This window comes from Malurus melanocephalus, unplaced genomic scaffold (assembly GCF_030028575.1).
Source record: "Malurus melanocephalus ecotype Western Australia unplaced genomic scaffold, MMel_1.1 scaffold_28, whole genome shotgun sequence".
NCBI classification, from domain to species: Eukaryota; Metazoa; Chordata; class Aves; order Passeriformes; family Maluridae; genus Malurus; species Malurus melanocephalus.
The window spans coordinates 3,698,268-3,721,685 of record NW_026623260.1 but is presented as its reverse complement, the minus strand read 5'-3'; the positions used below and the strand labels follow the sequence as shown (position 1 = coordinate 3,721,685).

The 23,418-nt window shown below is 38.0% G+C and overlaps 1 protein-coding gene across 1 annotated transcript in view; it reads left to right on the top strand.

Annotated features, from left to right (window-relative positions):
• PIGK (phosphatidylinositol glycan anchor biosynthesis class K) overlaps nt 1-23,418 on the top strand; it is a 64,038-nt gene that overhangs the window by 20,825 nt on the left and 19,795 nt on the right. Inside the window, exon 10 of the mRNA XM_057363563.1 lies at nt 20,491-20,566. Coding sequence (XP_057219546.1) covers nt 20,491-20,566 — 76 coding nt within the window. The remainder of the gene's footprint in view (nt 1-20,490; nt 20,567-23,418) is intronic.

Below are 23,418 nucleotides of genomic sequence, written 5' to 3'. Positions count from 1 at the left end.
TGAAATTACTGTTTTTTTTTATGTGGCCAAAATATATTTATGTTTCTTATGGATGCGGGAAWGCTTCAAATCAATGGACTTCCAAAATATATACATTGAAACCACCAGAACGTTTAGGGCATTCCCCTTTTGCTTTGCACATGCTACCTTAAATTAGTGGGAGCACAGCATTACTTGAACGGCATTTTGGTGACAGGCAGGAATGAGAATTTAGAAGCAGGTTCAGAGAGAGAATGTGTCTTCTTCCCACCCCAGCCAAGTGTTGAGACATAAACAGCTCAGACCAGTAGTTCCCAAGGGAAGGCAAAACCACAGTGGAGGCTGGAATCTCCTTTCCTGTAGGGAAGGGAAGAATAGATGTTGAACATTGGTGTTCACAGTTCCTTTGGCATAAATTCCTTGAATTATATGATAGGTATTTTAAATTTCTCTCCCTACTGGTTAAAAAAAAGTTGCTGAAGTGTAGCTGATGTACAAGTTGGTTCCACTGCTAAGGGAATGGTTTATCAGAAGCGGAAACAATTAAAAATGTTGCACCTTCCTCCTGCCTTGTGTTACTGGATTTTTAATTTTACAGTGGTACTTTCTGTGTAATTCTCTGTGTAATTGCTMTGTGAAAAACATACAAAAAAAGTCAATTCTGGAGGCACCAGATGCAGAGGAAGAGACTGAATAATACTGGCAATGTATTGGTATAATTTTAGACTGATTGAAGGATAAGGAAAAACTCTGCTGATCTTTCAGATTAATGTTCACCAGATGATAATCTTTAAATTGATGTTATGTTTTCACTCTTTTTATGTTTCTTATCTCAGTATTTTAAARAAGTTCATTAGATTGTTGGTTTTTCCGCAGTCAGTGATAAATGGCAGACATTTGGATTCATACAGCTTCAGAATGCATGGAAGGGTGCTTTGTAGAAGTGGGTTACCTCTTGCACTTATTCTGCTAAATGTTTGAATKCACATTTAACATCAGGAATCTGAATACCCTCGCCAGGTTAACCATTACTGAAAGTGGGTTTGCTGTCATGGGGTGTTGAATGTTCTTCGGCCAGAGCTGGGTGCATTAATCCTGCTCAGGAAAGCCAGAGTGGCTGTCAGAGGGGGCCATGAAATGCATCTCCCCAGTTCTGTACCTGCACYGTAGCTGTTCCCAGGTGCTCTGGTAGCTGTTTCACTTGCACTCTGCTGGCAGGGCAGATCTGCTGCCCTCCTTGGGAGGGGGATTAACTGCAAGGAGAGAGCAGATGGTCCTKGTGCTGACTGAGGGTGCTGTGTCAGAGGGGCAGAGTGAATCTGTGCTGAGGCTGTGGTGTCCTGTGAACGGCCCCGTTTGCCTCGCAGTTCGCACAGACCCCATCTGGGCWCTCAGAGGGACAGGAGGGCTGGGGCTGCTTGCTGCCAATATGTTTTCCCCATGGCTGCCTTCCTGGAACYGCAGTCCAGGGCCATTATTCTGCTGGCAGAAGCTTTCCAAAACTGGGACCAAATCTGGCTGCAGATTGTCCATCTGAATTTCCTCCCCATCAGCAGAGCGCTCTGACGGATTGGAGTGGTCAGATCTTCTGTACAATCAGAAAGATTACCTAAGTGCAAATTGTGTGAAAGGAGTAGATAAGAGTATGTTTTTCCTCTAGTTCCACTGTAACTATTTAAATTTGACAGCTGGGGTAGTGCATATAATATTATGGTTGTATTAAATAAATTGAGTGAGATAAAAATCAGAAAGGGTTATTTGTATTCCTGGATGATTCCTGGTCCTGTGTTATCCATAGACATACTCCAAAATTCCGGTAGTATTTTTATGTTTGAAATAGTAGGACAAAAGTTGCACTTCTAAATAGTTAGCAATTTATAACTTTTTCGTTTGGGAGAATATAGTGAACACTATAGTTACTCTTAGGTTTATCTCAATTTAACTGTAACATAATATTTAGGCTTCATAGTTCCCCACTGGCTAGTATTTTTTTTTCTGTTGGTTACTTAAGAGTCTGAACCATGACTTCCTGCTAGAATAAAATAGGAATGAAGACTTCTTGCTCTAGGTCTAAATTTTAACTGGGGAATTGGAGCAGAACAGCCACTAAGTGAAACTGCCCTAAATCTCAGCCATAGAGGACGTAACCTCTGTTTCTTCCTCAGCTGTCAAAGAGAGTGCCCTAGTTCCATTTTCCTTTGTGTGTGGTTTCCCTCTGATGCAGTTTTTACTAACAGGTACTTTATTACAAAATATTCTGAGCTGACTTCTATCTTATTAGGTGCTTAGGAGCTTTTACAAATGTCTCTATAAAAATATATGGCATAACTGTAAAATGGATAAATCTGCACTCTGCTGTAATGTTTTAGAACTGGAAACTGTGTGTGCACAAGGAAAATGTGGTTAGATAGAAAATTGTCCTTAAATCAGAATATTTCTGTGTGGTTTGCAAATCTAATGGCACTACTGAAAAATATGWGACTGTTTTTAATCTGTGCATTTATAAAGTAGTTTAGGAAGGACAAGAGAAATTGTTAGCTAGCTGTGGCAGGAAGAGTTCTCATGGCATAGATTCAAAGATGGTTTACATCAGTGTCACTCTAAATATTTTATAGTAATAATCCTTGTATTTATGTGATGTGTCTGTTCAGTTACTAACGAGCAACCATCTCATGGAAACAGCTTCTTCAACTGTCATTCTTGGGGATGCTTCCAGCAACACTGGAAGCTGTGGAAAGGTCATGGAGGGGGACACATTTCCACTTGCTGGTGGAGTGTGGAAGAAATAAAATGTAGTTTTTGTATGTGGCTGTACATATTCTGCAAACAGAGGGATTCCATTCTCGTCACAAAATTCTTATTATGTTGCACTATGGAGGTTTTGTGCAAACATAATTATTTCTTGAACACTATAGGAGAGTATGCATGAGTCAGTTGATAATTCTATGCCATATTATGACTGTTCTTAAATTCAGATTATAGTAAATATAAAACATTTAAAATTACAGTGCAGTTCTGAAAAGATTATCATTATCACTGCTTTGAATTTTGTGTACATTTACRTGAGTTTTATGGATGAAAATAATAGATGCAAGAGATGTGTTAGAATARTAGTGATTAGCAGTTTGATGTGGCATTTATTCATGGTAGTACATCACCCAGGAGGTACTTAGTTGAGTTTTAGATATCCTAGGTAATTGTTTCTTACYGGTTTCTAAATGTTTCTTTCTGCTTTCTCTGGATGTCAAATGAAATCCTTTACAAGATACACTGAGACTGGAAGGTAAAAGTTGGGGGAGGGGAAGCTCATTTTACATCTTGGTAATTATGTCATAAAATGCAGCTATGGAAGAGACCTAATTGCTGTGTGACTGTTGCCTGTATCTTGCTGTGAGCATAAGAGAAAGCCGTAGAAATTGTGGTTGATACAGATATCATTAGAAAGGAGATCCCACCTACTGAGGAAATCCAACCATCTTTAATGTGCCAAATGAATATGCAACCTGCACCCAGTTGCTGAAGTCTCAGTAAAACCAGGGTAATGTAAATTAAAACAGGGAATAATTAATGTATTAATGCATTTTATGCCTACTGTGCTCATCTAGTAATCAGATTATTTTGCTAAATGTAATCAGAATTGTAAAAAGAATAATTGTATAATGAAGCTAACTTCACCAGAAATTTGAAAAGAAACAAAGTTGCTGAAATGAAGTGGATCRAATTGTGGATTATTTATTCTCACCTGTCCTTGTAAAAGAGAATAATAATTTTTAGGTATGCTTCTTACAAACTGAATTGAAAAAAAGTTCATAGGGAGGAGAGACTCAAGAAATCGATATAATCAGAAATRATAGCAATATACATGGTACTCATCTACACAAGTAAAAAAAGCATAATGTGCTTCTGATTATAAAACCTGAAATTAAGGCAAATTTCCATAACCATAATAAAAGACAAAAAGATGAGTTATTACTGTTGAGGCAAATGGATATTGAATGCAACCCATCCCCAGAGAAAGTAGTACAAAATCATTTTCAGAGTAGATTTCTATGAAACAGTAATTTTCCTAGCTTGTAAAGCCTTTCTCTTTTTGCTCATGTTTTTGATATTGCTTAGGAAAATGAYACTATTAAAGGTGAATTAATTTTAGCAAAGGTTGTTTCAATAGCCTACTCTGCTGAACTGGACCAAGCTGTCTCCAGCATGGCTCTGCCTGTAAACATTGCAGTCAGGGGCCAGGTTCAGGTAATTATTTTGGAGTAAAACTTCAGTTCAGTAATGCTACTTTTGGACTTCATTTAGTGAGTGAAGTAGTTTATCTCCTTGTTGTTAAAGTATGGTGGATTAATTTTTTTGAATGTTCAGTCCTGTATGTTCATTTAATTTTGTATCATTTAATCAGCCCAGTCTGTGTGTATTACTTTTGGTGAGTAAGGTGATAAGTCCTTCTGAGTGGTTCTTCGTATCTGGAGCAGAAAAAGATAACCTTGTCCTGTAGAAAATATCAAGAATGCATCTCCTTTGCATTAAAACAAGGAAAAGCAAAACTTTAAGACCAAATCTGCATTGAAAAATTTAGCTCTAAACTTCAATATTCTTGGAAGAATAGATTTAAAATAGAATCTTAKTGAAGAGTTTTTGGAAGTGGCTCAGACCTTTGCATTTTCTTCATCTGTTTGCTGGCATRTGCAGTTTGTTTCCTGTAGGTTATCGATCAGCTTGGTAATAAACTGTCTGCTGATCATGAGAAATACTGTATTAAAATGACCAGAAGTATTTTTTTTCTGTGACAGGGAGATTTGGACCCATGTTAATCTGTAGTGGAAATGCAGTAAATGACACAGTTCTCATTTAGTTTAGTTGTGTCCTGCTTAGTCCGTGTGAAACAACAGTTATTACTTTTCTTTCAAAAAGGTTCCAAACAAAGTTTTCTGTTCCTTAAGCATTGCTATTTTTAAAAATTGGCTTTATCTTTCACCTGAATAATACGCAGATTAAAAGGAAGAAAGGAATGTACTCAGWCATTTAAAAACAAATAAACCAACCTCCTAAAACCCTCCACTTTAATTGCTAGTTTTCAGAATTTAGCAAAACTTACCATTTTTTCATTTCTATTGTGAAATACCAGGATTCTCATCTGGTACAGTATCCAGCACCTTAGTCAAAGAACTATTGTTATAGAGCAGATAAGATTAAAAAAAAAGTCATTGGGTTTGATGAAAACCTGCATGAACATTGAGGGGAAAAAAGCCACAGTTACCATAGCAACCACCAGTGCTTTAGAAAATAGCTGAGTAAAAAGAGCAGAAATGTAACAGAAAATATGAGGGCCATTTCATAAAGCATTAAAAAATAAAAATGAAATTTAAGGCAAATATGATTACTGCTCAGCTTTTATCTTAGAAATCCCTGATAAGCAGCAGCTTKTCTTTATTTAGAAACAGGACCACTATTGATAAAAGTTTTAGTGTTTTGTTCCCATTAGACCCTATTAAGGAGATACTTTTGTGAATTTGGTTAAAAATGATTGAAAGTTTTATGAGTTGTTGTTTGTTGGGGKTTTTTCCTTCYTTTTTTTTTTCTCTGCAAATGGTTTTTTGAGCAACTGCAGGCTTAATCAGTGCAGTAGAGTTTTGGAAAATGTCCTTTATGGTATAAATATGACCAAAATTCCAACTAAYAAATGTGGTCCCACAATGGCACTGCTATGAGTTCTTCATGGGATGGTACATGGGGTCAACTCACAGCCCTGCTCTTCAGGAGAGGAGTGGCAAAGGCAGCTTTAAAAATTGTGGTCATAAAAATTTCAGTAAAGAGCCACATTGGTGAGTTTGGGGATGTGAGCTGCCCATTCATAGCACCTTTACATAAAATAACAGGTGCAGTCAGTTGCCTGTGCCTTTGTATGTGAACCTGTATTCCARTATCAGTGATTATTTAAGGGCTGAGCTTGGATTTCTTTTTATCTTTTTGAATGGAGTGAGCATTCTGCTGTGCATCCAGATCAAGTAAGAAGTCTAGTGTTTTGTCTAGATGTTACTCCATAGTTGTGAAGGATTAGATTTTATGTGGGTGAGCATCAAATGTACATGGAATAAAATTGCAAACATCTTCTTTCCTCCTGCCTATGTAGCTGTTGTCTTAAATTTGATCTTAGTCCTCATAGAGCAAAACGGCCCATGTTGGAGCCTTAACCAAATAAGAAAACTATGAAGAAAAAAGTAACTTTAATATTCTGTCCTGAAAAAGTGCTTCATATGAGGATTGAAACAAACTACAAGTTTGAGTACAAAAAGGGCAACAACAAACACTTCATCCTTTCTTTATAACAGAGTCTGACTCAATTCTTGCCTTCTCAGCTGTGTTGTTGTCTGCTTGGCTGCAGCACAGTTATCCTCTCACGTTGTTAGAATATGATTCTGTGTGTAGTAGGAGATGGTACTTAACTGTCCTAGACAGAGCYGTAGCCTGGGGCTTTGTGTGCATGTCAGAGCAGTTGTTACTGGCATCTGTTTCTTCTGAAAAAAAGGCATTGCTTCTAAACAAACAGATTTTGATTATTTTATAAACCACTGTGAAACAAAAATGTTTTCTTCTCCTCTTCCCTCGTATGGAAGTTTATAGAAGGGTAAAAAGTCTTGCATCATTCCCCAAAGTCTTCCTGTGCATCCGAATGAAACATTTGTGATTCTTTATTGTAAAGTGGGTTTAGCACTTTTTCTSTGACAATAGTCAGAGTTACAAATACACATCTGTATGGAAGTGAGAACTGAGACTGATTAAGCTGAAATCATAACATAAAATATTTTGWAAGAAAGAAAGGTGGTGTGAATTTCTGTAAATGTTTAAGGTCTCTCCTCTGCAAAATTCACACGGATGATGTAGAAGCACTTTGGCACTGATCTCTTGTTTAATTGCCTCATCTGGAAACACTCGACAGAGTGCCTCTTTAGCATGACTTCTGCTTCAGATCAGATGCAACAGACTTCTTACTCCAGTATGTGAGTTCTTCCCTAGGAATAACTAGGATAAGAATGTATTCTGGACAGGATCAGTTTAGTGTTTCAGTACAGGCCCTAGGCAGCATATTTGATTAATTCTTGTCCATTATCAGGTTGGGGTTTGGTCTGATAAACGTTTCCAGTGTGGCTGGAAACTAGTACTAGTTTTGTGCTGGGCAGTGCATTATGAAGCAGCCAGGTTATGAGCATAAAGTGTGGTGGAACAAACTGGAGCCAGGACAGAGGGGCTGTAGGTGTTTGTTCCTGCTGCAGCTGGAAGATGTCACAAGTGGTTGCTGTTGCTTGGTGAGCCCTCATTCTTGCAGGCAGAGCCCTTTGCACAATGTGCCTGTCTCTGCCAGGGGTTTGATCCATAAGTCCTGCAGAAATATTCCAAATGTCAGTGTGTGGCCTTGCTATCACCTTACAATCTGTTCAGACTCTGGAGTTTATGTGTGGTACACTCTGACAAGGTACTGTTGACATGTGCTTTGAATTAGAAGCTCATAAACATCCCTTTATGAAACAGTTTTCTGTGACARCTCTGTTAAGTTCCTGCAGAACTTAATACAAGCAAAGCAGGTATTGTTTTTCTTGATTTTTTAATGTGTTTTTATAGATGTGTGGAAACCTAACAGTGTAGTGCTGTGGGTGGGTCATGGAGGCTTGAAACATTGTCCTGTGACAAAATGCAGTCTGTCACCAATGTCATGAGGTAGGAACACAACTGACCTCTGACTATTTTGGTAGATTAAACTAAACTCCACTAGGTGGTGCAAGCAAATAAACCACCTTGCAAACTACTTCGCTTCAGCTGAATAAACTTGGGGAAAGGGTGTCTTTCATCAAATTAAAAGGCATTCTTTCTTTGTTGTCTTTTTTTTTTTTTTTCATTTGTGATTTCGTATAACAGTTATTGAAATTTAATATTTAATGCTGTCTTAGACTGGTCTTTCCACATACAGGTAAAAAAGTGCGTTCTTGTTTTGGCTGAGACATGCGTATTTATGCCTTTGTTGCAGAGTGGGCTGGTGCCACGATGGTGTATTCATAGTAGGGCTGGGGGGGCTCACCGAGCAGGTAACAGACAGAGGGCTTCCATTGTGTTTGCTGTGTATCAGAAGTGGCTGCTGTGCAATAACATCCTTTCCACAAGCTGAGGCATTTCCAGACTTGGCATCTGCTTGKAGTATTCTCTCTCAGGATCTCTCTTGCAGTTTATCCTATGCCAGTTWTACTTTGGGTTTGCTTACCTTTACRGCTCTATTTGTGAACACACAGTTAAAACTATTTGTTTGTTCAAAGAGCAGATTTCAATCAGTAAGTTACAATAATGTACTGTCAGTTTACAGTGGAGTGAACAAAGTTCCAGTAAAAAATAATTTTGACATCATGTAGGCGATTAGTCTAATGTAGTGGGTTAATGTGTATGTCAAAGCAATCAGTAGTTCTGTTTTATTTGGAAGTAAACAAACAAACCAGAAAATCACAAAATGAAACTCCAGACCTTCATGGTACTCCTGAGGTGAGTATAATGTAACCATACCAGTTTCTGTTGCACTTGGCTATGCCATTGTCTTAAATTCAGGCTGTATAACCTTTCAATATTCTCTGCTCTCCACGGAAAACATCTCTCATGCAATGGTGGTTTTACTGAAGATGCGGTGGCCCGTACATGGTCAACATATTTTTACAGCCATAGGATCAGTAGCAAAACTTTTTGAATAGCAAGAAACAGCACATTCTTGAGATAAGTGGAAGACCCCAGGAATTTCTACCTGTGGAGARCCATCAGCACTCTCATTTTCTTGTCAGTAATCATATTTTACCAGAGTTTATGTGGCTTCCCTGCAGACTGCAGGCTGCCAGCTCGTGTGAGGAGGCATTGGCGCTGYGGTGCTGCCCCGATCCTGAGCAGAGCTCTGCCTGTGCTAAAGGGCAGCTGCTGCAGGGAGTGTTTGTGGCTGCTTAGCAGTCAGCCCGACAGAGCAGCTCCTCTTGCTGCTGCTGCTGCGTTCCCCTCGCTATCTGTCTGCCATTCGCTCGCTCGCTGAATACAGTGCATCAGTAAATACTGTATTATCACCTTTCACTCCAGGACTCTGTAATAAGACAGTAACTGCAGTCACTGAGCAGCTTTCTAGTGAAAGTTCAGTATATTACTGTGCAGTATATTTACTGRAATGGAAATTTTTCATTTCAAAGTGGCTTAGGTATTCATCGGTCAGGATGGGTGTGTTCGCGGCGTTCATCTGAGTGGTGATAAATGCAGCAGAAGAGGATTTGGGGTTGGTGTTTCGATTAGGGTTTTTTGTGTTGGTGTTTCGATTGGGATTTTTTTGGGAGGGTTTTTTGCTGGGTCGTTTTTTTTAGAAATAAGACATTAAAGTATAAAAACTTATACCCATGAAATCTCAGTTGAGCAGCAACCATAAAGAATATATACACTAACCACAAATAGTCAACACACACTCTGAGCTTTGCAATAAGATTTTGTTGTGCTGTATAGCCTCTACAGAATACACACAGAAAAAATGCAACAGAGGTATTAGCCTTAAAATGCGAAAGAAAGTATTTTTTTTCTTAGTTTCCTTGGGTAGAGGACCAGCATACTCAATTGCCATCATTCACTTTCAACTATTATTAACTTCAAAGCCAGAGTAGAACTATATGGTGATGTAAGTAGAAGGGCCTCGTGGTATAGTTAAAATACTTTGATATTCCTTCTGTCAAAAAAATCCAGTGCCAATGGTTTTGATTACTTATATTGTAGTAGTGTGGGAGTCCCACTCATGAGTGAGGATCCACTGTGGCTGAGCAATGAACATATACAATAAAGATACTCAACTTACACTGTAGTGCTCCCATTCAAAGTACTCTTGCAGTTTTGGTGGTAGGTACATTGAACTTTCATGAAAACATGAGAGAAAACAGCTGGTTTAAAAATGAAGGTTTTTTCACAAAACRTAAAATATGAAGTTGAAAGGTGCAAGACAGAATGTAAACTCGTTACTAGACTTTGTATATTTACTAATATGTGCCATATAAAATTTTGTAGAATGAACTCTTTTGGCTCTTGCCTGCTTTATGCTTCTCTCAATTTGGAATTTTTTTCTTAAGTGTATTACTGTGTAATTGGAGTTGTTCCATTGTTTCTGTAGCTATTACTTATTCCATCTTAAGGTGTCAAAAGCGAAATCTGCCTTCATTATCTGTGCTAAATGAACTAAAAAACTTTTAATTTTTGCCTTAGTTTCAAAGTTGCCTTTTATGCACACATAGACACACTCATATATATATGTGTGGGATTGGGAAAGGCTGTACCAGCACTGGAGATTTTATTCTTTTACATGAGGTGTGCTACAAAGCTGAMGTTCTAAAAACTGAGTGACTAGAGATTGGCATCATGATCTTTTCTGCTTTACACAGGCTCTTGATGGTGGCATCTACTGATAATGTAACTTAACATTYAGATTAACTGATGAAATGTTCTGTAGATTATAAATGTTTGTAGGAAATTACTTTTAAATAATGGAAGAACATACCATAAAAATGATATRTAGACTGAGATTAGGTTAATAATACTCAGCCTTCAATTTTAGTTAAAGTTGTAAATAATTTTTGTGTAAACTGTTGCATTTGTCTAAAAAGAAATAACATGGAATAATCCTCTCACAAAAGAGTGAACTTGGTATTTTTTTCTGTTTTGTTTTTGAAAGTAAAACCAGCTGAATCCATTTGCTGTAGGTACTCTACTGTCATAAGAAAGTCTTAGAAAGTCATGGTCAGTTTAAGTTTGGGCATGACAGAATAATGAAGGTTTAATTTAAATAGTTTTAAGTCCCATTTGCAGAAATAACTATTTAATATTAGTCTCCATTAGACATTTTTGTGAGTATAATAATTCTACAAACGTATTTTTACTGTCGGCTAGGTCCAACTGATATAGGTGTTGTTGAAAAACGTGCTAATTAATTTTTTAGGAACTTATATTTCACAGAAGTAGCTTTTGCTTTATTGCATTATAAAGGTCTTTGATGATTGCTTAAAYATTGCTTGGCATTTACCATGCTGCAGAATTGATATGTAAATTAAAGGAAACTTTGTAAATAAGCTTTTCCATATTAAAATGGTTTTATCTCCTTACTATTGCAGTAAGACAAATAAATCTGTGCAAGAATTTAAGGTAACTGAGAAGAAAGAAAGTGGAGGCACATGCCTGTAGCCCTCAGAGCTGATTTTGTTYCTGCTCTAAGCTTGTTCCTTGGAGAGTGCAGAGAGAAAGGGTGGTGATAGCCTGTGGCACGCTCTGAGCTACTGCATCTGTCCCTTCCCAGTAAGAAGGGGCTGAGGTAGTGAGAAATCTGGACTTGGCAGGTGTCTGAGATGCCAGATTTTGTCTTAAGTATTTAGAATAGAAACCACCTGTGAATATTAGAAGTTTGGCTTCTCCAGCCAACTTGCTTGGCTTTGCATCTAGGAGTAACTTGCAAATCCAGATATGTATCTTGTATTGGTAGAGCTGACAGGTACTGGAATTAGAACAGCACTGAACTGAACACAAGGATATAAAGTCCTTCCTTCTGTCCCACAGGCCTTGTACCTAGTGGCTTCCCTGAATAGGCAGGGGAGTTCCCAATGTGTGTGTCTTTGGGAGGTTAGCAAATGATGTGCCTTGTACTTGGCCCAGGATAAGTATGACTTGCTGATTCTGCCTTTTTTCCTGGCACCACTTAAATTGTATGGGCTTAAAGGCTATAAAGGCACTGAATTTAATATCGGACACTCTGGTTAATATACAGCATCTGTGGTAGACAGGAGACAAGTCCTTTTGGTTCTAATGCTATGAGATAAGTGAGGACAGAAAGACAGACCAAAATACTAATAGTAAGAAAAAGGATTACTGCACTACAGGATCAAACATGAACAGATTTGTTCAACATCAGCAGACTCRGTAAACTGCAGCACCTTGGCCTCAGAGAATATAATCTAAGTGTTTGTATTTGAACTGGAGGTTTCATTTGCCATTAACAAGAACAAACATACAGAATCCAGACAAAAGTCGTGCAGACCTCATCTATAAATAACAGAAGATCATGGTCCCAAGGATAAGACTGATGAAAAACTTAAGAGGTGCATACATTCTGTGCAGCTTTCTATGAAGAAAAACCCTTGTAATGTGGTTAACCATATAGTGTTACATAGGTCCATGCATTGACAGGAGAATAAAGCATTTATTGCTTGGCTGATTGGAATGCTTCTCAATTTTATCTGTGTGGCCGATCTCAGGACCCTTAGAGTTGGCTACAGCACTGGAACAGAGAACAGCACTGGTGAAAAAGGGGAAACGATTAAGTTTTGTAGTATAGTGTTCTGTAATTCTTGATGTGTCTTGGTTGTCTGCTTTATGGAAATGTGTTGCTGATCATGTTGTATCAAAAAAGATCAAAAGCAACATCTAATATTCAGGAGAGACATGATTGCACAGTAAACCATTTCTCAAAAGCCCAGAACYGTAATTTTTATGATTAATTTTCTGAGTGCCTTGGGTGTAGCATGTTTYAAGAAAATCTGGGTGTAATATTGGTACCAGTACCATCTGCAGCTTGCTATTACATTTCTGCCTTTTAAGGGTAAGCAAGCCCAAGTCTCTCAATCACCTCTCCCAGAATGTGGCTGTAGGTTGTGGCTTGGGAGGTTCAGGTTATGCATGAGGAGAAATGCTTGCAAAGAGAGGGAATTAGTGCAAAGAGGTTGTAGAGGTTGTGAAAATTCAGCTGGACGAAGCCATGGCTGAACCTGACCTGCTGTTGGGAGGCTGAACTGGATGATCTCAAAAAGTACCTTAGAAACAAGATTTCTGTAATTCTGTGTGGTTACCTCTCTTGATTAATTGGAGTAAAGGGTCAAAAAAGCAAAATAGGAAGCTTGAAATGAAGGGAGTAAGGTAAAAGGGTGAGGATGGTTTTGGGCAGAGAACAGGCAGAGAACACTGCAACTTTTACAGGTTCTTGTACTGAACTTAGCAGTCTCATGAGAAATTTAAGCTGGATGGTACATTAGGTGTTTCATGAACTGAAAAAATAGAAATATGTACTGTAGGTGTAGAATATTGGGACTTAAAATATGTGTTACGGGGTTTTTAAGAAGGTGCTTGTTGAAAAGTGTAACAATGCAAACCAATGCAGATACTTGTTTAGTTTGAGTATGTGCAGAAAGGAACAGTAGTATTAAACACAAAATGAACTTTGCTATAAAGACTTCTTGTGGCCACTAAATAATAGAACTGCTATCTTGGCACATTCCCAGGTTAATTCTTTGATTTAAAAACATCTTCCTACTGATTTTCCTGACTTGCAGTGCACTAGCAGGTGGTTTTGAATTGGTCTACATAAAGATCAGGCACTGTGGATAAACTTTCAGGTTGTGGAAAATGAACAATCTTGCTTTATCCAGCTGAAAGTATAATTTCAACATGTACTGGTAGTAGTGTTTAAACTACCTACGTGTGGTGGCATGGGACTATTTGGATCTTTTTCTTTGAGATTACTATGAAATTCAGTCATGGGTTTCCAGACATAGAAYGATAATAACTTATGTGTTTTTTAACCATTCTTGGAAACGTTTCCCCATGCAATTAGGAAGGATTGGAAGGAGGAAGTTTGCTGCCTTAGTTCTTAGGTACAGCACATACTCACTTCAAACTCRATCAAACGTTTGCACAGTGAGGTGGGCAGTGTTCTCTTCTGACTGGTTTGGACCATCAGTTGAAGCTCCTCTGATATTACTGGACCTTATAAATGTGCCTCAAGTTTAGGAAATTTGACACTTGTTCTCTTTTTTTTCATTTCCCCCACAATACCTGCCTGCTGTGAGAATGAATTAGCATTAAGCAATGAGCACCTACTTTCAGCTATGGACTCAAATGGTGATTTTCAGTGATAGAGGAGAGACTTAGTGGGTCTTTTTATCTCCARCTTTTGATTAGCATTTTGTGCTTCAGCAGCATCATCATATGGAAGTTTTAAATTAATTCAAAAGAGATTTTCTAATTTACCTAAAATGTGGAATACTTGAGATAACAAAATGAAGYCCTATAGGTCATTGTGGCTTCTAGCAGCAGGAAAGTCAGTTCTGCTTACTTAAGCTAATATTCTTTTTAATTCCTTCCCTATGTCTTGCCTCAGAATAAAAATAGGAGCAGGCAGAACAGAGTCCCTTCAGCAACATTTTTTGACACAAGTCATTGGCCAGAAAAGAGGAGAGAGACAATATTGGTCAGCCTGTGTTRAAGTACACGATAGATTTGTTACGTCTTTTTAGGATTGTGGGATGGTTAAGAATATGTAGCTTGACAAAGGTTAATAATCTGAAATCCTTCAGATAAGAAATTGTGTGGATCACAGAAAGAYAGAGGAAACATTTGTTGCAGTCAGTTTTTATCCAGGTTATGAAGTAWCTCAGTGTGTTTTGCAGACTCTGGGAACACCAGCAGACCTTTTTATGGTCAGGTCCAACAGAAGGCGCTGTGCATTTASAGACTTCAGTTATTTTTTAAACTCCAGGAATAAGTCTGTATGACTAGTTTGGGTCAAAATCTTTCACATTTATTTGAAAATAATTGAACAGATTACAAAAAGTGTTTTGCATTTCTGAGCTGTAAGATGTTTTACCTCTTTATTCCACRGGAATATCTTCCTGCAAAGGCCAGCATGCTAAAGTAGTTAATTTTTCTTCACAATGCAAGTCAGTCGTTTCCTTCTTCAAAAAATTATAAAACTGATTGTGTCTAACACTGTTTTAGCTTTTCRTTGCATCAAAGATATTTTTGCTGTCAATTTATTTTTTCCTTTATCTCCATCTTCTATTGTTCATTTYTGTGCAATCTTCTTTTGAAGCTGTCTTTGATGGTCTGCCATCTGCTGCAGTAGGTACTGAAAGCATTATTGAGAGGAAGTCACAGTATTTGTGGATGAGACTCTTGGTGTTCTTGGCTGTASCTGTGAAATGCCTGCACATTTCCACCACAGCTGCCTCCTCTCCTCATCTGTGGATGTGCACTAATGGTTTTCCCATCCAGAGATGTGAAATCCAGACTGCACAGCCATGAAGGGCAAAGATGAGTGTTGGCCTTGTGAGACAGCCCTGTGAGGTCACTCAAGGTCAGCTCCCTGCTCAGGAGAGCTCAGGACCAGGGCAATGAAGGAAGTTGTTTGCATTATTAGRTCTTTAGAGGGAGAGATCCAAACTCACCTGAGCAAAGCTGGCAGCAATAAAATGCACACTGAGTGCTGACTCTTTAACTAAAGAAACTGTGCCAGGGAGAAGACGTTGTGAGGAAGTTCCCTGGAATGATGATGCTCTCAAGTARTTGCTTCTCTTCTTTGTGAGTGTCCATGTGGCAAACATGTGCATAGGCAAACCTGGCATTCCCTTCTAGAGATAAGAAAAGCCTTGATGAGGACACCCTGGGAGAAGAGCAGRGTTAAGCATGGTCTCAGCTTTGCAGGCACTGCTGTTTTCCATGTACCTTTGTGTTGAAACATACCCAATTCTTAAATATGAATGAAGTTAGGATTTAACAGATAGATCAAGTACCTGGCATCAATCCAAGGTTTAATTCTTAATCTTCTGTACCATGGATATGGTAGATAAATTTCTYAACGGCCAATTTTAAAAACTATTCACTCAAACCCGACATAGCCCATTTCAGCCTCTCTTTAATAGGAAAGCTCATAACTTTTTCTGATGTGGTGCATAAAGCTCTGGTATTTTGTTTTCTTTTTATTGCCAGATGCAAGTGTGTTCATGTATTTACAGTCAATAAAGCTATCAGTGCTATACACAGGTCTAGATTAATTYCAGCTTTTCAGTCCTGGGTATCAGATACAGGCACTGCTGTGTTATTGCATCCCTTGGTCTCGTGCTGACTGTCTGAGCAGTTGCCATGTTTCTTCTACAAGTGGGACAGCCCAATCCAGTATTTCCATTCTCATTATTCAGAAGTCATGCCCCAAACAAGCCCGGCAGCACTTGAGCAGTACAAATCATTTGCAACTACACTGAAGAAAGATGGTGATCCCCAAACCCGTTCTTCCAATGCTTTTTTGTCTCTGTACCCTGGTGACACTCTGACTTGCAGTTTRTATAGTTTCTAAGAGAGGTGGTTATTTATTAGGACTTACCATCAAGGAATAACAATTTCAAAAGCTGCAATATTACCTGTACATGAGTCATAGACATGAAATTCTGTGAGCTGTCGGAACCATCAAGTCTACAGACCATATAGGAAGGAAGAAATACTAGCCTMGTCCTATTGCCTGGTATAATTAATGAATGTTTATATTTACCCAGAAAGCCAGGTTTTACCTAGACTTTTCTGTCTCCTAAATGTCTTCAGACAAAATTTCTGCTATGAGCAAACCAGTTGGTGATCACATGTTGTACTTCCCCCCTTCCCCCCGTATTTTTGTAACACTTGCACAAGATAAACTACATCTCTGCCCTAAAGCCACTGCACATAGATATTCTGTGTGGAAAACCAAGGGCTGGGTTAGCACTTGTGTTACAATGTGCCCCCTTCTCATGTTCAGAATTTATGTTTCTTTAGCACACATTGACTTTCACAGGATTCCTCCCTCAAGAGCAAGCTAGCAAATATAAATAACAAATAAGATATTTCGCTAAATATCTTGACACATTTTACTGGATTTAGATTCACTTTCCACAGTTTCTGTTTCATGCTCACTTTCCTTCATCTTAGAGCAGTCACAGTAGCAGTATAAAAATAACTYCTAAATTGAATTTTTCAAGATCCTCCTCTTCTGCTATCTCTTACTGCTTCTCACTTCYCTTCTGATTTTACATTTCTTTTAGTCTTCTCCCTGAAAATCAAGATCTCCTTATGCTTTGCATTACCAGCTGTCAGGCATGATGCCGTATATGCTGATATGCCACTGTGTTAGCTTGCTTTGCCACTGTTGGCAGCACTCTGCTGTCATGCTCAATTGAGACAGAAAGGACTGTTTCTTACTGGAAAATTAATTCATGAAAAATTACCTTTGTTTCTGTAATAGAATTGTTCTGAAAGAAATTAAACATACAAAGAAAACTGTATTACAACAAATTAGCCCTTAATTTTATAAAGGTTTAAGTGTCAAATATGAATGAACTAAACACAATGAGGGCAACTAATTTTGTGAAATTACAGCCTTAAATTGCCACACGTGATTTGAGCACAAATTCAATCAGCTGAGATGGTTTTTGTATTTGGATATTTTCCTGACATAACTAGTTTTGAGCAGAAGTGAATGCCTCCCCAGGCACCTGGAAATTATCTCTGGAAGGAGTAASCAATTTACTTGTGTCCCTCTGTGAAAGGGAGAGACAAGGTCAGAAGAACTGTGATGGAGATGATCTTTATTCTGATATGTTCTTTTCCTCCACCCTGCAAAAGAGGAGCAAGTAGAACATCCTTTTCTGTGTTGACCTTCTCCTCTCTAGGCCTTTCTTCCCTTATGCTTTTTTGAAGAGGACTGCCTTTTACATGTCCTTCAGCCAGTCTAGGAGTGCTGAGGGCTGCTGTTCCTAAAATTAAGGAGCACCTTTGCAGTGGGTTTCTTTCTCCTCGCTACAAACTGCCCTGAAAGTGGCTTTGCTTGATCCGTAGCAAAACTGACCAAGATAAACCAAGACAAAACTTCCTCAAAGACAGGCTGCGGCTGCATCTGTGCTGTTGAATTGGGCTGATGTCCTGTCTTGCAGCCATTGTCAGTGTGGCCCACCCCAGTTTGGACAATGTTTGTGTGTGGTTCAAGGCTCACACGGCCTCAAGGAGCCAGTTTTGGATGAGGAGCCAGTTTTGGACCAGTCCCTGCTTTGGGTGGGAGAATTCAACCATTTGTGAGCTGTATCATGTGGTTTGATCTTACTGACCATGAGCTGTCTCTGTTCTTATGTAAATGACCGGTTCAAATACATCCTCTGTGCCCACTTGCAGGGGATTTTAGGCTTATCTGCAGGAGAGAAGAATATAAAACTCTTTAGTAGACTTGTTAGTAAATCACTAAGTACATATGCAAAAGGTTCATGGCATTACAGCAAAAATKTTGAGAAAACAGTTCTGAACTTCTCTTCCAAAATGCCCCTATGTCTATGTGTGTGTAAACATTTTAAAATATGGGTATATAAATGTAGACATGTATGTAAATAAATTGGAATTTAATCTACCTAATCTATATCTTAGAATTTTTTTATGTATAAAATGTAGTGTAGTTCAAGTGACTGGATTTTTTTTTTCAGAAAGTAAATTAGAAAAAAGGAAAATGTTTTTCTTGATGTTGAAAGGCTCCTATCAGCATAATTTCAATTTAAATCTAATTACTTTTAAATGCATGTTTATACTACTCTCCCATTCCTATTTTTTTTCAGTTAAGCTTCCTAAGGCTTAAAATTATCTTGATAATTTTTCTTTATCTTTTTTAATCCTTTGTCATTAGAAGAAAGGTCTGTTTTTTCCTTCAGTTGACAAGGAGGGTGTTTGACTATGCAAGGGAAGGCTGATTCTGTCTAGACAGAAAACATTGCCAGATGTACAAGGTCCTTGACAGAACAGACAGAGAAGCCTCTTTTTTTAAAAAAAAATTCTGCTAACATTCAGTTTATAGTAATTTTAGGTGTTACTTTCAGCTTCAAGTGTTTAATTTTGGTATTTGAGATACTCCTTTTTTCCCCCTGGATTTGCAGTGTCCCTGTAAAGACTGCAGAGATAAGCRTTCAAGATATTGATGAATATTGTGTTGTGTGTACAGTTATTTTGTATCTAGAACTATGGCTAAAAAATGGGTTTATGTAGCTGRTATCCATAAATCAAGGTGTTGTGTCAGCTAACAGGATCCCAGTAGAACAGAAGTAATCTCCAATTCGTACTGACTGTGATGTGCTTGCCAATCAGGACCAATGATAGAAAGCAGGAATGGACTGAGTGGAAAGATTCCTTCTGCACTCTGTAGTGGAATTGCTGATCCCCCTCTAAGCTCTGATGGTTGTGTTGGACTATAACAGCAGTAAATTTCATGTTAAAAGTATGAATTCATCATTGTCATAATAATCCAAAAACTCTAAAAACCGTATCAGTAAATGAGCTCTATCTGTAGACCAGCCTCAGTAGTTCAGAGCCTGCTGCTTATTTAATTTTTCTTAAGCACATTTAACGGTTCTAGGCAGGCTGTCACTATGATCTTTGAAATATTGCTGTGTTTCTTTTGTTCTCTGCTTTTAAATTTCTTATACAGTAAGACTTTCATACTTTCCTATTCTGTTCATTACAAATTTCTGGATATTCAGACTCTCATTTGGAGCTTAAAACCTTTCAAACCACAGCAGAAATTCAGTRGTGGAAAAAGGAAGAGATGGGCACATATTTTTCTCTCTTTTACCACAGCCTGTTGTCTGTTTCTGGCTCTTACATGGGAGCTTGTCTGCAGGTAAAATAACCCAGCTGGTGTGGATCCCTTTTGACTAGAATGTGTAGAAGGTACTGGTTTGAGCCTGGAAAATAATGTTTTGGCCACAGSTTTTGTCTGAAAATAATTCTGCATCAGCTTTAGAGAAAGGCCTTGTTTTTGTCAGGATCTTTTTTGTCTCCTTCTTTTCTTGTCATGTTTCTCAAATTCATATATTCAGAACTCTTCAGAAAGATAGAGGAATGGCTGATGAAAAATTTGAGTGATACTTTGAAAATGTAGCACATGCTGTGCAGTTCCAGTAGATGAAAGCAATATGGTTGAAGGGTTTAAAACRTGTTTTCATATTAATTTACTRTCATTTAAATATTCTTTTGAGAGACTTCTTATGGATTCKGATTTTTCAGCAGCAACTAMAGTTTATTCAAAGTTTAAAGGGTTATGATGTATATTCTTTGTGAGGTTTTCACCCTTTTTTTCCCCGCTAGCTTTTTGACAACCAGGACTACATACTACTGTGCTGGTAAATGCATAAATATTTGTGGTGTTGAACTTCTACCACAGCTAAACATTGATGTGGCCTTGCAGCAAAAATGGGAAATGGTGAATGAATCCTCCTGGTTTTTGAGATGGTCGTATTTGAATTATGTTGGCAGGATTGAGTGAAGAAGCTTGTATTGTTAACAGTGCTGAATCTTCTCTGTAAATGCATAAGACTTTTTTTCCATGGGGATTTCAATCCAGCTTTCACCAGTCCTTGTTCACCTAAAGCTGAATTGAAAGGTTTTCTTAGGTTTCTGCTGCTAAATTTGTGCTTTATGTCAGGGAAGAAAATCCAGAACGTTTCACACATTTGTGTTCATTTATATTTTCACACTATAAAATTGTTCTTTCACTACACTTTATTAGAAATATATTCCATTACTGTCATAAAATACACTTTTTMTTCTCTTAAGCAAAACAATATCCCTGAAAACTTAATTTTATTAACTTAATTTGGTAAACATTGAACTGACGTTGACAAATGTGAATTAATTTCTTCCCAGGTTTCCAGAGGAGGAGCTGGCAACCGAGCCATTAAAATATGCTGAACAACTTCCTGTAGCACAGATAATACACCAGGTATGTCTTTCTATTTTAAAAATTCCTTTGAAAATAAAGAACATCTGTAATACTTAAACTGCTTTTCTAGGTCACATAGAATTAATGTCCTCATGCTAGAAATATGTATAAACAAGATAGTCTTGTTCAGATGACAACTATTAAATTATRAAAGTCTTATTCTGAACATGGCAATGAAAAGATGCTTGCTGTATGACACGGTTAACACTTCAGAGCTACTTGTTAAAATCGTTRTCTGTCTACTGATAGAAAAGAAAAAATCCATTAATTTCTCCAAATTTGCATCTTGACCTAAATCATATTCCTCTTCCTGAAAAAGCAGCCAAAGTATGGAGTCATTATTGTGGGATAATTKTCATGACAAGTTGAGCAGGGAAAAACAATCTTTCCTCCTAATGTAGTTCTGTATTAGCACCATTTTAATTTCTAACTATAGCAGTGTCATCATACTTTCTGTTTTGAACAGGGTGTTTTGTTTGCTTTTTGTTTTGCACAATTAAAAAAAAAGGATTTGTATTTTTCCTAGACTGTGCCTTCTAACTTTGTCTTTATTTAAATGCAATACTGTGCTATKGATTTAACTAAACAAATGAGGGCTGATGTGGACATTCAAGCTGGGATTGAATAGAAATTTTTATTGTAACATGTCTTCCCCAGTTTATAGCAAGAACTTGCTCTTCTCTCAAAGTTCAAGGKCTGATTTTCAGTCCATCCTGCTGGTAGATCAGATCCCCAGTCTGCATTCATGGGTCTCCTCATTCTTTGCTGTCAGCCCCAGAGGCTCTGCCTGTTGTGTGGAGAGGCTTATGGCCAAATAACATAAATAGAACTTGTGTCAACCATGACTGTGGAGACTCAGCATCCCCCTTCTTGGGSATGCCTTAAAGGAAGCAAAATGGCCTCTTGTGTTGCAGTCATTTGGAATTTTCTCAAAATAAATAATTTTTAARCTTTGTAGATGTGAGTCCTGCTTCAGGGACATGTAACTATAGTTTTCTTAAATCAGGACMAAACAGGTCAGATTACTGTTTTCCTAACAGTATATTGTCCATATGGAATCTTTCAGGTAATCAAGTGTGCTCTCAAAATTTGGCCTGAAATTTGGGGAAGATAATGACAGTTCATCATAGCAGACAAAATGGTGCAGTCCATTCACTGCCTTGAGATAAAGAAAACTTCCAGACTGAAAACTGGGACTTGGTACTGGTCAGAGTAGTGCTAACCCAGATAGGCAATGTTAGACAAAGCTGTGGTTTCAGACTGAGCTGTTTTTAAATGCTTGAAGATCAACAGGAGCAAATAAAAGTCCTCTAAGTCCCTTAATTTTGTAAAGAATTTTCTAAACATCTTTAGGTGTGTTAATTATTGTAGATCTTCCCAAATACCTTGCAATAAGTTTTTTTTTTAAGGCATTGAGTCTCATGCTGCAGGTGGTGCTGGTTTTGCCTTAAAGAAAACATAAGCTTTATTTTAAAACCTTAACGTGTACAAGCCTTTCCTGCAAGTTGTAAACACAAGGGATTTTAAAACTTTTGGCTGAAATCTGTACCTTCGGGAAGAATTTCTGATGTGTTCAGAACATGGAAGATTGGAAATCAGGACCAGTTTGTATGTCAGGAACTCCCTGGTGTTGTCAGAGCTTCAAATGACCCAACAGCCTGCAAATGTCACATTTAAAATTCTGTCTTCATGCCTGACTCTCAGCATAAATGAATTAAACAGCAGAGCAGGCAGCCAGTCAATATGTTCTTAACAGTGAGAGTGAGCAATGAAACAGTTTGGGGGTTGTTTGGAATCAGTAAATAGAAAGTGCATGGAATGGCTCACCTAGAGGAAAATCTCAAATAGGAAACAGAATTAACCTTTAAAATGGTCGAGCAGACAAAATGTCATAGCAACATTTTTACAGCATTAGGTGGGTAATAACCACGGAGGGTTCATTTGGCTACTGTGTGTTACACTGCAATAGAATATTGYGCTGTGGAAAAGCAAAAAGCTGCTTTTATGTACTCTTTATCTGTTTGCTAAACTTATAGCACTGAGGTGGGGTCTGCACAAGGCAGCAGAACAGACCCAAAAGAACTGCAAACATCTTGGATGTAGAGAAGTTGAATAAAAAGGGCATTGTTGGCTGTGGTGAGAGGGGGKTTGGCACCGTGCCCTGGCTGTGGGTGAAATGGTTGATGATGGTCTGTCTGAGGCTGTAGGAGCTGTAACCAGCTGAGCATCCCTGCACCAGCCTCCTGCTGAATKAGCTCTGCAGAGATCCCTTGGCCCCTTTCTGAGGGACCTGGCACAACTGCCACAAGTTGAGTGAGGGCCATGTTTATATTAATAAGTTTTGGGTTTTTTTTTTTTTTTGGTCTAAGTAAAAGGAAAGGAATTTTAAGAAACTGAAAAATCACAGGAGTAAAACCAGTGAATAGTATTTGTGGTGTTATGATGCTGTATCCAAATAGATAAGCACTGTGTTTGTGCATTTGTTGTTGTTTCTCTGTCTCCTGTAAAATTTCTCTCATGTACTGTTTACCTCTAGACATACATGAGAGCATCAGTGTTGTGTATTTATATTATAAATATACATTAAAGTTCCACAGTGGTGGGCAGGTTTCCTAGATCAGTATAATGTATAAAGTATATTTTAATTATCCTTGTTAGCCAACATAGCCACTAGTAGTGTCTAAATTTCATCTTTAATTTATTCTCCTGAACACTACCAAAATGCTCCTTTTGGTTTTAACTGAAATAAAAAGCCACTAGTGCTTGGTAAAGGAATGCAGTCATTAATATAAACTTGTAAAAGTTGAGCTTTCAGAGTAATGTCCCCATGAGACAACCTTTTRATGAGATTC